This window comes from Piliocolobus tephrosceles, chromosome 4, assembly GCF_002776525.5.
Source record: "Piliocolobus tephrosceles isolate RC106 chromosome 4, ASM277652v3, whole genome shotgun sequence".
Taxonomy (NCBI): Eukaryota; Metazoa; Chordata; class Mammalia; order Primates; family Cercopithecidae; genus Piliocolobus; species Piliocolobus tephrosceles.
Window position 1 is genome coordinate 156869781 of NC_045437.1, and position 14456 is coordinate 156884236.

Below are 14456 nucleotides of genomic sequence, written 5' to 3' on the forward strand. Positions count from 1 at the left end.
GCTGAGAGCAGCCATCCCAGGACATTCACCTCCCAGATTAACTGCTCTAGCTTCAGCTCTTCCAGGCAGCCCAGCCAGCCAGGCTGTGCCAAGGCCAATAAACCCAAAAGAGAGGCCCCAAGCCAGACAATCCCTCCCCTCAAACCCTGACGCTCAGGCCTGCAGACCAATTGGTTTCCCATTATCCTCCTGTCCTGTGAGTGCCCCACCATATAAGTAAGGAAGTAAGCTGGGTCAGACCCTACCCCAGCCCTCCTTAAGAACCACCCACCTGTGGGAGTCCCCTGCAGCCAACCACGGCCCACACTAGGCCTTGCTCAGCACCCCTGAAGGAGTGGAGCCAGGCTGGTGGGCTGGCAGGTGGACAAGGGGTCGGGCAAAGGGCTGCGGGTACACCAGGACCACCTAAGGGCTAGAATGAGGCCTGCAGAGCTAGCAGGGGCCGGGCAGTGCAGGGACACCGCCCACTCTCCCAGCCCTGACACGGAGGTGCAGTCAGCAACCTCCCCCTCCTGATAGGCCCACACCTGGAAGCCACATGGAACTGTGGGTGAAGCAGCTCTGCTGGCCCCCCAGTGCTCCTGCAGACAGCCATCTGCTGCTCCAGCTATTTGGTTCCGCCTCTCCTTTCACTTCCCAGGTGCTAATATCCCACTTGCCAGGTCTCTCCATGTGCCCAGACAGTGCTGAGCCCTCACACGTGTTCATGTTAATCTCCACAATCACCTCAGGAAATAGAGGTATTATGGTCATCTCCATTTTTACAGATATGGAAACTGAGGCACAGAAAACATAAATGCTTTGCCCGTCATCACCCAGCATACCTGTGGTGAAGCCAGGATGAGACCAGGCCTATCCAATTCCAAAGCCTTCCACCTTTGTCCTGCCGAACACCTCTGCGCCCAAATCTCCCAAGACCGGCCCCCAGGGCAGATCAGGCTGTGGGAACAAACCCTCAGCACCTCCTTCCCAGGAAGCACACCTTCTAGCTTCTCTCCCTCTCCCTCCTGCCCCAAGGGCTTCTTGAGAAGTCGAGGCTCCCTGGGTTAGAAGCTCTTGACTGCCCGGGAAAGCACCGATGAATAGGTCCTAACTCAGACACTTCAAGCTCCCTGGCTACAGTGTGGCAGCATCAGGCTCCCCAAATGTTGTTTACTAATAAATCCCTGAGAATTTATAATAAAGTTGATGGGGCCTAACTGATGGGCCCAGGACAAAAGGGAGCCAATTACTCAACACTCTCTGCTACGATCTTAAAACAGATGTTCGAGTGTGTAAAATTATGGCTTGTGGTTGGAAACTGCAGATACAATTCCAACCTTCCCTTTTATTGCCACTCATAAATGTTAAATGCAACAAGCTCTACATCTGAAATTCAGTTGTTGCCATTTTGTCCCACGTTTCTGAAGCCAAGGCTACATTTTAGAGTTGATGTCCTCGTAATTTACTCAACTCCTGTGAACAACATGCAGAAAAGAACCTAGCACAACACACAGCAGAGGACAGACACGCAGCAGAGGCCAGGCCACCCACGGCTCAGCCCTGACCACCCCAGTACTGGGAGGAGAGGTAGATGGGGCCGCCAGCCCCTGTCTTTCAGAATTTACAGGTCAAGCGATGCAAACCTGGACCAGCAGGCCAGGCCCCTCCCACCCCTCCAGAACCCAGGTCAGCCTAATTCTTGGCACGTATATACAGGCCAGGTAGGAAGGTGGGTTCATGCACATTTGGATGTGATTTGCATACAGGTTCTCTGAAACTTTCCCAGGACTCCCATAGTGGAGACTCCAGGAAGCCAGTCATGCAACCAGCTCTGCTCCCAAGCCTCCTCACGCAACTGCCCATCGAGGAACTGGGGGGACACGGAGGTAGGGAGAACAGTGAAGAGTCTGGGAAGGTGGAACTGCCCCAACAATTCTCAACAGTTCCTTGGCATCCTTCCTCAAGCCCAGAGCCCTTCCTGGCAGGCCACCTGTTAGGTCTGCTCCAAGGGTGACCCTGGAAACCCTCAGTCAACAGGGCCCTGCCTGAGCATGTGTGCCTTGGAAGTCCCCAAGAAATCCACAGGCAAAGGGGTCTGTAATGGTTTGTGTCCCCCTAAAAAATATATGTTGAAGTCCTAACCTCCAGCACCTCTATCCCCTTATTTGGAAATAAGGTCTTTAGAGTTAAATTAAAATGAGGTCATTAGGGTGGGCCCTAATCTAGTTTGGTGTCCTTATAAAAAGGGGAAATCTGGACACAGGGACCTGCAGAGAGGGAAGACTATGTGAAGAGACACGGGGAGATGGCTCTCCATGAGCCGAGAAATGCCTGGGACTACCAGAAGCCAGGAGGGAGGTGTGAAGACGATTCTCTCACAGCCCTGATAAGGAACCAGCCCTGCTGGCCTCTTGGTCTTAGACTTCCAGCCTTCAGAAATGTGAGAGAACAAACTTTTGCCGTGTAAGCCACCCAGGCTTGAGTACTTTTTTACGACAGCCCTGGGAAACCAGTACACTCACTATCACTGGGCCATCTGGCACTGACCACACAGCTTTGCACTTGGCCCACTGCAGATTCAAGGCAGAGGCGCGTCCACCCTAACATGACGCTCCTCCTCCAGGGCCCAGAAGGGGCCCTAACAAAGTGTCCACATGATTCCATGGTTTTGGTGAAGTGTAAACTGGGCCATTTTAACACAAATAGGACTGAAGAAAAGTGAAGTTTACTCACCATCAGGTCTGTCTATGAAAGAAAAAGAAGGCCCAAGAAAACAGCATGAAGGGGACATCCCCACGGCCTCTACAGAAACCCTTTAACACACTGCCCAGCTTCTCCCCCAAGGGCCCGGTGTGAAAGGGAGGTAGGGATGTCAATCCACATTTTCACCAGGAGAAAATGACCAATAATAGTACATGTAGGTCCACTAGAAACAAAGTGGGCGCTAAGTAGAAGACACACAGAGACTGACCTGAAAGGGCAGCATCCGTGTGTCTTCCCTTTTTCTCCCCCCCCCCCACCGAGATGGAGTCTCGCTCTGTCACCAGGCTGGAGTGCAGTGGCATGACCTTGACTAACTATAACCTCCACCTCCCAGATTCAAGCACTTCTCATGTCCTAGCCTGTGAGCAGCTGGGATACAGGTGCGCACCACAACTCCCAGCTAATTTTTGCATTTTTAGTTGAGATCGGGCTTCACCATATTGGCCAGGCTGTTCTCAAACTCCTGACCTCAAGGGATCCAACCGCCACGGCCTCCCAAAGTACTGGGATTACAGGTGTGAGCCACCGCCCCCGGCCCCGTGTGTCCTTCCTAAGAACAGTAGCTCTGCTATCAGGCCCTGACCCTGCTGGACTGCATCCTCTGCCATCAGGGATGGACCTATCCTTCTTTCCTATTTGCTTCAGAGAAAAGGTGAGGTCACGCATTGCCTGGGAGCTGCCTTGATCACTGCTATTATAAATGGGGGCCAACTCTTCCAGGGACAGCTCAGCCCCAGAGCTATTTTACAATAGAATGTGAGACATGAGAGAGGCTAGTTGAACAAGGTAACAGCCAGCATGTCTTACATTGAGCATCTGAGCCCCCTAGTCCTGCCCTCGTCCCAAACCACCTGCATCCTCACAAAAGCCTCTCTTCCTGCAAACCCACCCAGTCCTTCGCCTTCACCCTCAACTCCCTGTCCCTTGAGGGCCAGGCATTGGAGGATGAGGGCCGTGTCCTAGCTTTAAAACTCACCATGGCTGTCCAGGCGTGGTGGCTCATGCCTGTAGTCCCAATTACTCAGAATGCTGAAGCAGGAAGATCACTTAGAGCCCAGAAGTTTGAGGCTGCATTGAGCTATGATCATGCCACTGTCCTCCAACCTGGGCATAAGAGTGAGACCCTGCCTCCAAAACCAAACAAAAACTCACCATGGTTTACCAATACCCTAAGGAAAAAATCAAGGCCCTTTGTCTAGGTACAAATGTCTAGGCTTCATTTGTCTCAGTATGAAAGATGCAAGTGTTCTGAGCCCCAGGAATTCCCTCCCCCAAATATTTCAGGCCTCCTGGAGATGTTGCTCACATGAATGACTTGGCTGCTGTGTCTGACAAGGGGTGCCAGGCATCAGCAGGTTCCACAGCCAGGCCCCAGAGCCACAAGCAGCCCACAAGCTGTGCTACACCTGCTCAACTCCCTGACCCATTCTCCTGCCTATTCAAGCGTGCCACACTCAGGCAGCAGTGCCCCCCAGCAAGGGTGCCTGGGCCTAAGGCATTGTGACTTGGGGGCCAGCTCTCTCCATGCCCACACCCAGATGCCTTCAAGCTGCAGGGGTAGGGGTAAGGATGCCCTCCTCCCTCCTGTATCATGAGGCCAGATTCCTCCCTGCCAGGCACCCCTCGCCCTTTCCTAGAATCTGACTTTGCTTGTCACCACCCCATCTCTGATGGTGTCTATCATCTTGAATTTCACAAGGCCCCCTTTTCAAGAGCAGCATCCTCCCAACTCCTATATCAAGTAGTGACTGCAAAAAGGTGGCGGAGCCTTTTATGTGACTTCACCCACTGACAGCATCTGTGCTGCAGGCCCTGGCTAGCATCTTGTCAGCCTTCTCTCTCTCCATTGTCTGCCCTGAGCTTTCCGCTCCGACTACTGGTCACTACTTGCACGTCTGTGGTCCAGCTGTCCCCTCTGCCTCCAGCTCCCTCACCAAACCCTCTCTCTACTCACTTATGCATCCAACACACATTCATCCTTCACCCCCGCACCGCTCCTGGCTACCTCCTCAGGCTGCTCCCTAGCTCCTTGTACTTCTCTTACTGCTACCTTGCACGTTGATTGTTAATTATCCATTTAATTGCAGGCCCCGCTAGATTAAGAGCTGGCCACTCAGAGAAGGGTGACGAAAGGGACCAAACAAGCCAAGAAACGAAGTCCAGGTTCCCCATTTGTTGTAACCACTGGGTCCCCTTCGGGTGCCACAGCACTTGAGGCCAGAAAGTCCTCAGCTCCCAGGTGAAGTCCTCCACCAGCAGCCCATTCCTGGGGGTAGGTGCCATGACAGCCACGCCAGATTGTCAGGCACCACTTATTTTGTAAACTCAAATTAACAGGAAGCAATTTCATTAACAGATAGTGCTGCTTGAGGAGTTAGCTCCAATTTAAGGCTTATTTTTAGTGCCCTTAAAAGCTGTGTGGAGCAAGCTGAAGCGCTGGATCTGATTTAATGGAAACTGACTGACATGCATGTTTCACCTGTGGACATGGAAGACCCCGAGGCCTTTCCCTTGGGCTGTGAGGGCCCCTCCAAGTCACAGAGCCATTCTCCACTTTGAGGACAGGGGTGGAGAGGGGCAGACAGAGGTGCAGCTTGGCTTGTGGGTGCCATTAGAGAAGGGACCTCAACCTGGCAAATGCCTCCTCCATCCTGGGGAAGCTTTCCACCTGGCCAGGAAAAAGACACATGTGGATAAAGAAGTCACAGACTTGCCAACTACCCGGCGAGACCAGGGAGCCAGGAGCACCATGGAGATAAGCCAGTCGCCCGGAGAAGAGCCGCTCCACATACTAGCACTGGCCACAACCAAGCCAGGGCCAAGTCACATAGCCCACGAGACATAATGTCCTGTGGTCAGAAACAGTTCCAGAGAAATACCAAACTTTCCTTAGCATTTCTTCAAAAACGCTGTGCCTCTCCCTCTCCTCCTACTCACCATTGTACTCAGCCTCGGTCTTTCCACCTCCTGCCCACAACCTCCATCACCCGCAGCTGTTTGTGATGTTAATCAGCAGCCCCAGTTATTTCTCCTTTAACCCATCACCCAGACTCTCTATCCACAAAACAAAAGCAGCAGACTCACCTGGGAGCTTGTTAGAAATGAAACTCCAGGACCCCACTGAAGACCTGTGGAATCTGAAACTGGGAGGGCGGACCCAGTCGTCTGTGTAACAAGGCCCCCAGAGGATTCAGATGCACACTCAGCCACTGCTTTACCTCAGAGGAGAGCCTGGGAGCTGGTCCACAGTGAGAGTCCTCCCACCTTTTCTCCTCCGCCTCTCCTGTGTTGTCTCTTCTGCCCATTTTCCAGATTGAGCATTATAGAAATCTGGAAAACAAGATGACCAAGACAGAACTTGTAGACAGTGATGAATGCCAAGAGGCAGTCCTCTTCAAAGAAAGGGGGGAACCCTCATACACCAAGAAATCTTGTCCTTTTTTTTTTTTTGAGACAGTCTCGTTTTGTCACCCAGATTGGAGTACAGCGGTGCAATCATGGCTCACTGCAACCTCTGCCTCCCAGGTTCAAGCAATTCTCATGCCTCAGCCTCCCAAGTAGCTGGAATTACAGGCACCCGCCACCACACCAGGCTAATTTTTGTATTTTTAGTAGAGACGGGGTTTCACCATGTTGGCCAGGCTGATCTTGAACCCCTGATCTCAGGCAATCCGCCTGCCTCAGCCTCCCAAAGTGCTGGGATTACAGCATGAGCCACCACACCAGGCCATCTTGTCTCTTTTTTGCCATGCATATTTGCCTCTCCACCACAAGTTAGGCAAGGAAACAAAACTGGGCCTGAGGAGCCTCAAACGGAACCCAGGTATTCTGAAGCTCTTCCTCACTTCTCTGCAACAGATGTCCAGGATTCAGAGGCAAATCGCTGCTTTCTAGGAGTCCCTATCCACAGCTACAGAACTCCACCTTGAATAGGGGTATGTTGTTCCTGCTCCTTGCTGAGGCTACTAATGGGATCACACGAGGCTGAGTCCATTGGAGTGGCTCAAGTCAAAAGGAACAGAGGGACCTCCATTCCTCCATCCAGGTGGATTCACGTGTCACCCCAGGGACAGGAAGCAGCACTCCCTCCCCACCCAGGGACTATGACCGTCACACGGGAGGGCGGCACATCTTTAGTTCTTAAGCTGACTTTCTACCTTGTTCCTCTGGAGCCTGGGCTCCTGGTGGGATAAGGACAAGAAAGGCCGGGAGGCTGCGGGAACTCAGACTGCTGATGTCTGGGTCAGCTACTCTGCACTTTAAAGGGCAAGTTACACACCTGTTGTGAGCAATACCTTTATTCTTCCTGTCTTCAGTGTCTTCCGCATCCATCATCTCACATGCCGGACAGGCCTGCTGTTACTCCCGTTTTACAGACGAAGGAACTGAGGCTCCTGTAGGTTGTCTTTCTCAGTCAAAGCAGAGTCCATGATAGGCATCTCCTGGGAACTTGTTAGAAATGGACTCTTCGCCAGGCGCAGTGGCTCACGCCTATAATCCCAGCACTGTGGGAGGCCAAGGCACGTGGATCACGAGGGCAGGAATTCAAGACTAGCCGGCCAAGACAGTGAAACCCCATCCCTACTAAAACTACAAAAATTAGTCAGGCATGGTGGCAGGTGCCTGTAATCCCAGCTACTTGGTAGGCTGAGGCAGGAGAATTGCTTGAACCTGGGCAGCAGAGGTTGCAGTGAACCGAGCTTGCACCACTGCACTCCAGCCTGGGTGACAGAGTGAGACTCCATCCCAAAAAAAAAAAAAAAAAAAGGGAAAAAAAATGGACTCTTCAGCCCCACTCTGACCTGCTGAATCAGAATCTGCATTTTAACAAGATCCCTAGGTATACGGAGAAGCACCGGGCTGGGATCTACCCAAGGTCTGGGATCAGTCCAAGATTCTTCTTTTTAACAGTGATGCCATACTTTGGGTGGTAAGGACCTAAGAGGTTAGTAGCAAAAGGCCTACGTTCTTGCTTGAGGCCCTGCTTGCTAGCTTGAGGACTCTGTTATATTAACAGAGTACTTCTTTTGGGTAAGCTACTTATTTTTGCTTGTAGCTACCCAGAAGAAGAGGTGGCTGGCTGTATTCTCCAAACTTCTGGGACTCCTCAAGGAGTGAAGTCTGATCTACGCACGGAACCAGCCACCACGGCAAAGGAAGAGCGATGGCGCCCCCATGTGGCAACACAAGCACCGCAATTTCACACAAGACCAAATCAGAATTGGCCGGAGAGGAACATCAGATTCTTAGGGAATGTGACCCCAACTAATGCTACACTCAGGGCGACTTTTTGGAAGGCAAAAGCCCCATAGTCTAGCCATACAACTTTCCAGAAGAGTAACACTCTTCACAACAGTTGGCATCAAAATTCTTGGCTCTGCCATCCACCCATTCTGAGAGACTCTTTCCTCATCCCCAAAAATCGAAGTTCAGATAAGATGACTTCAAGAGGAGTTCTATCGTTTTTCCCCTCATTGAAAATAATAGAAAACAATAAAATACTGCATTTCCGCCTTCAAGTATTCACTGAGCGCCTTCTCCATTCCCCGCTTCATGCCGGGCTGCAGGCAGGCAGCTGTCACCCAGGCAGAGTCCCTCCTTCAGTTGTGGGATGTAGAAGACAAGGACAGGACCAGGCACAGAGGAAAGACCTTCACTCATGCTGGAGCCTCCTTTACCACTGCATGGGCCCTTTCAACTTTCCTAACCCACATAGCTCACTGGCTCCTCATGGTAACCTCACCGCAACTCACATGGGTCCTACGAAGCCCCCCGCCAGCCCTCCTGAAAGGTGCCCTATAATTGGAACCATCCTTTTGTGGAGTATATACTGACCCAGTTCATCCTTAGAAATGCTTTGCTGGGATTTACATCCTGGAAGCTGGGCCACTGACTGGTCTTCCAACACCATCTGTTTCCAGCTTTCTCTTCTGCAAGCTGAGTCTAATTTAAATAAGAGATATTTTAAAATACGTTTTAAAGTTCATGTAGAAAAAAAAAAAATGTGAGACCTCCAGCATGTGGTGAGTAAGGGTCTGCTTACTTACGATAAGAAAAGTACTTGAAGTGCTTTCTGTCCCTCCACTGATCCAGGACTCCAAATCTAATAGTCCACCTGGCCCTTGAAGGATGTAAACCCAGACACACTAGTGAACAGGCCCGATAAAAACACAGCTTTCTGAATTCTTTTCTGTGTTGTTTGAAGCTGGCGAATGCCACTTCGGAAGTGAGAGTAAAGAGTCTCTCTGCTCTCCCTGTTCTAATGACATGTGCTGAAACTGGACGAATAAGGTCAGGATTAGCCTGGCACTTGTTCATGGACATTGAGCAAATCTGGAAAGCATTCTGTATTTTTTTCACATCCTCTGAGGTCTTTCCCTCCCTGATCCTCCAGAAATTTACACCCTCCTTTATCTTCCCAAATGTGCTGTTTGTACCTCAACTTGGCCATTTTCCCTATTTGCCTCATAGACTGATGGTTAAGAAGTCACCTCTTAAGTTTCTACACTTCTTGCAGCATCTGCTCAAAATAGCAGTTCACAGAAACAGTGGCATTCCAGGTTAGAGGGTCATGGCCCAGGGCTGCCCCAGCCAAAGCCAAGTACATCCAAGGAATGTATTGGCAATTCCAAGACTCCCAATGGTCTCAACTAAGTGGTGGGAACCATCCCCATTTACACACAGGACTGTGGGCACAGGACACTGCCCAACCTCCTTTCTCGCAGACTGATGCCTCCTTTCAGAGAGGCCAAGCTTCTTGACCCTCACCTCAAGCCCCTTCAACCCACCCAGCTCCCACCCTCCTGAAGAATCTAACCCTGCTGGCCACTGCCACATCTCACATCTCTAGCTCCCTTCCTCCCAACATGCTTTATGCATCATTAACTCCTCTCTGGCAGTTCCTTTTTTCAAAGCTTCTACTTCCTCTTCCTAACACATCCAAACAAAAGCCTTCATCCCGTCAACCAGGAACACAACTCCAGCCCCAAAAGCTTCCATCCACAGCCACCTGGAGCATCAATGTCTCAACCCCACCCAGGAAAACTTCTCAATCTAAACTCCCACCACATCTCCAATGACTCCTCAGGACTAGAAGCTCCACATGTACAATCATATCCTGTATTCTAGGTTTGAAACCTTGGAGCCATTCTTCTTAAAACACACTTCTAGTTTTCTTAACATTATGAAATTCCTAAATGCTTTTATTAGTGACAGGAGGGGGTGGGGGGTGGGGGCGTGTCTCCCCATGTTGCCCAGGCTGGTCTTGAACTCCTGGGCTCAAGAAATCCTCCCAACTTGGCTGGGATTACAGGCATGAGCCACCATGCCTGGCCCTAAATGCTTATTGTAGAAATCTTTCAGGCCGGGCACGGTGGCTCACGCCTGTAATCCCAGCACTTTGGGAGGCTGAGGCGGGTGGATCACGAGGTCAGGAGATTGAGACCATCCTGGTTAACATGGTAAAACCCTGTCTCTACCAAAAATACAAAAAAAGTAGCCAGGCGTGGTGGCAGGCGCCTATAGTCCCAGCTACTCAGGAGGCTGAGGCAGGAGAATGGCATGAACCTAGGAAGCGGAGCTTGCAGTGAGCTGAGATAGCACCACTGCACTCCAGCCTGGGCGACAGAGCGAGACTCTGTCTCAAAAAGGAAAAAAAAGAAATCTACAATCACCTACAATCCCACCCTAAAAAACCACTTCATCTGGGAAAATCATTCTGGCTTTTTTATTGCAAACCCATTTAATGTTACTTCCAAACGTGAGAAGCTATGTAGTTTTATAACCTACATTCTTGTGTAAAAATGTAGGCCAGGCATAGTGGCTCACACCTGTAATCCCGGCACTTTGGGAGGCCAAGGCGGGCAGATCACAAGGTCAGGAGTTCGAGACCAGCCTGGCCAATACAATGAAACCCTGTCTCTACTAAAAATACAAAAATTAGCCGTGCGCAGTGGCGCATGCCTGTAAGTCCGTTACTCAGGAGGCTGAGGCAGAAGAATCACTTGAACCCGGGAGGCAGAGGCTCAGCAAGCCGAGATTCACCACTGCACTCCAGCCTGGGCAACAAAGTGAGACTCCGTCTAAAATCATAATAATAATACACACCTTTCTATTAAAGCCACTTAAAATTGTTGAAATAGATCAAGTGTACATGAGTACACTATCAAAAGTCAGATCAAGAAAGAAGGATCACCAAGTCTCACATCATCTTGTCACTACTCCACAAAGAGTAACTACTATCCCAACTTCTAAAGCATGGTTTTGAGCTGGAACCATGCTTACATCTTCCCTCTTCCTGCAGGCACGAAAACCAGCCATTTTCCCCTTCATCTGGCTGTCCCCTCAAAGGTGGACCAAGTCCCACTACCTCCAACATCCCCCAGGCCCCCTGTGCCCCCGCAAAACAGCTCCCACTGCCCCACAACAGAACCCTGATCTCTCAGCCCCCCACCTTTTATGGAGACAGGGTATCACTTTATCACCCCAGTTGGAGTTGCAAGGGCGCAATCTTGGTTCACTGCAACTTTGACCACCTGGGCTCAAGTGATCCTACCTCAGTCCCCCAAGTAGCTGGAATCACAGGTGCACACCACCACACCCAGCTATCTCAGCTCTTTCTACCACATCTAACAATTCCCCTACACAAACCACTTAGATGCTCAGGAGGAAACCAAACCTACTAGAGACACATTTCTTAGACACGTGGCTACAATAGGCCCTGTTGGTAGGCCCTGGCAGGTAAGCTGCTTCTACAGCCAGAGGACTAGGACTGTGTAAGGGGCATGACCCAGGGAACAAGACCCCTGACCCCTCCTCATCTAGACCCATGTCTTCTCCAATCAAGGTCTTTTTCACTGGCTTCATGCCCTTTAAATACCCATCACCACCATATATATACACCAACACACATTCCACACAGCCACACCACATACCCAGTGGTCGCAACTATTCTAGGACTCTGGGCCGTGCTGTTCTTTGGCCAGGTATCAGTCCTAGCACTTACCTTTATGCCATAACCCCCACCTTCTGCTAACAAAACCCTCAAAGTAAGGCCCAGTCACAGGAGCAAGACAAGGATTCCTAACACCAAAGGAACTGGGCCAAGACTCAACTGGAGTGAGTACAGAAAAATCAGCAACATTTTCTTACAAAGTAGGCAGTGCTTCAGCTGTCACTCTTCAGGCTGGAGGTCTTCAACAGATGTTAAGTGAAATTTAGCTCAGAGGGTTCCTACTCCTAGAGAACGTTATTGAAAACACACACCTCGCCCCCTACACACACACACCCACACACACATCCACACACACACACCCCCACACACACCCAGCAGCCTTCATTATGGAATTAAGGAAACCATTCAAGTGTAAGACAGGTTTATTTTATTAGTTTTTCCTAAACTTGTCTCATGTTTACTGAATGATTTTCTTAGTGTAAGAACGTGACCTGGAGCTTTAACAAATCAGTTTGGATAACGCAACCTGGATAAATGCTTGTCTGTACACAAGCCATCAATTACCACTCTCTGTCCTGGCCTCCATGAAAATCCAACTGGTCTTAAAGTCTGTCTAAGCAGAGAGCAAGCAGACCACATCATCTTGTTTCAACTTCAAATTCACCCCATCCCAACACCCACACCCTTCCCCCACTACACACACACACACACCAAAAAAAAAAAAAAAAAAAAACAATTTTTTTTTTTTTTTTTTAAGAAGAAATGGCCATTAAGGACTGGGCCAGTTGTACAAGGGTTGGCTTAATCCTGCAGCCAGCACTTTTAAAATAGCTATTGGCTTCACAGCAGGCCAGCTGGAACTCTTGAAGCATGACAGGTAGAGAACAGAGGATGTGCTAAGAAAAAGGCCTTGTTGCGGTGCCGCGAGGCTTCCATGCGTGCTTACACACCAGTATAAGTATACTTTCCCCTTCCTCCTCCTAAGCAATTTTTCTCAGTAGCACTTGAGAGCCTGTAACACTCAAACTTTTCGATGTATCTAGAGATGGACGAACGCTTAATTCTAACTACGCAACATATCTTATTTCTAACAACATAGGCCAAAAGTAACAGGCACTCTGTTATACAGAATATCAATTTTTACAAAGATCCAAAACATTACCAACAAACCTTTTAACAGTTTCTTAAAGCAGATACCAACTCTGGCCTCAAACATAGGCTTCCCTTGGAGTTTCCAAAATGCCTCCCTCCTGTCAACACTGCCCCAAAAAGCAGTCAGAGGAACGCTTTGGTATACCTGACACTGGCCACACAGTTAAGAATGAGGTGTTGTTATAACATCAGGCACCACACTTCTTTAACACTAATTTCAGACTCATCCAGTACAATCCAGTGTATCTTAGTTTTTTTCTATCATCTGTCAGCTGCTTAACATGTACAAATTGGCAGGTTCATGACAGATATTAACACAACACACAAGTGATTGTGAATGAGCTAAAAAGAACTTTTAACTCTTGTCCTAGGAGTTCAAGCTATACCTCAAAATTATACAGAACATCTCTCACCTGAATAAACAGGCCAGGATACAAATCTTTACACCAAAATTAACAAGGATTCAATTCCTCAGTTAAATTTACCATGGCTATCTCCAACAGTATATGTACCCAATTCTAATCTTCTGAAAATTATTTAGACCCTGATGATTGGGGTATTCGTGAACAAACTTTCAGAAAGAGCCTCCAGGTTTAAAGCCCTCAGTTAACAACTTACTCTAGGCAAGCGGGTCTATTTTCCCAAGAGAAGTACATGGCATTTATAATGGGAGCCCTTTTATTGGGAGATAGGGAACAGAACACAGGTGAGGGTGAAGGTGAAATATGAAGAAGTTCAGAGCACACCTTTGTTCCTCTGCCGTGTTAATCCATGCTGTGCCATGCTCCAACCCTCACAAAGAGGGAGACCCCATCCCCACACCAGGCAGGGAGCCTTTAGAGCTATCTCCACAACAGATTTTTAAAGCATAATTAGAGCTCCTGCCATGTAAGTCATAATGAAAAGTCTGCTGGATAGCTAGAGCTGTAGCTATAGCTCAACTTTCCAAAACAAACTTATTCTTGTAGACACATGGTTAAACATAAAGGAGTGAAGCATTAGCTCAGTAAGACTAACTGGGCTTCTAAATAGTACCATTATGTACCATTATGAAAAAGATACAATGCACTTAATTTCTGTATCTAACTATTTAGAAGTCAAAATGCTCCATACATTACCTATTTCCCCTCCCCGAAAATCCCCTAAAACCTGACTAAGAAATCTTCAGTATTCACTTGCTCTAGTTGATATTTAGAACAAAGTTGACAACTTAAAGCTTTATAATAGTCTGTTTTAATAGAAACAAGTGTTGCAATCAATCAATGTCCATCTCAGGAAGCTTCTTGTCTGACTCCGAAGGCACAGCTGTGTCTGTACCCTGCTCAGCAGCCTGGGGGCCTGGGTTGTCTCCTTGTCCATCCACTGGTCCATTCTGCTCTGCATTTTTTTGTTCCTCTTTTGGAGGTTCCACTTTGGGTTTGGGCTTTGAAATTATAGGGCTACAAATACTTGTCAGCTCCTGGAATGGGTAAGAAAGAAAACCGTGGTTTCTTATAAAATTAACAAATTTTACAAGACATGCTAAACCCAAATCCACCCTCTCCCACCACCCAATCCTCAACCTAGAAGCTAAGACACTATAATAAAGTTCCCTCCTAAATGTCAC

The 14456-nt window shown here is 49.0% G+C and overlaps 1 protein-coding gene across 1 annotated transcript in view; it reads right to left on the reverse strand.

Moving 5' to 3' along the window:
• Window positions 1-12102: 12102 nt before the first annotated feature.
• Window positions 12103-14456, reverse strand: part of HSPA4 (heat shock protein family A (Hsp70) member 4) — a 56660-nt gene continuing 54306 nt past the window's right edge. Inside the window, exon 19 of the mRNA XM_023196222.3 lies at window positions 12103-14309. Within this exon, the coding sequence (XP_023051990.1) occupies window positions 14106-14309 (204 nt within the window). The 3' untranslated portion in view covers window positions 12103-14105. The remainder of the gene's footprint in view (window positions 14310-14456) is intronic.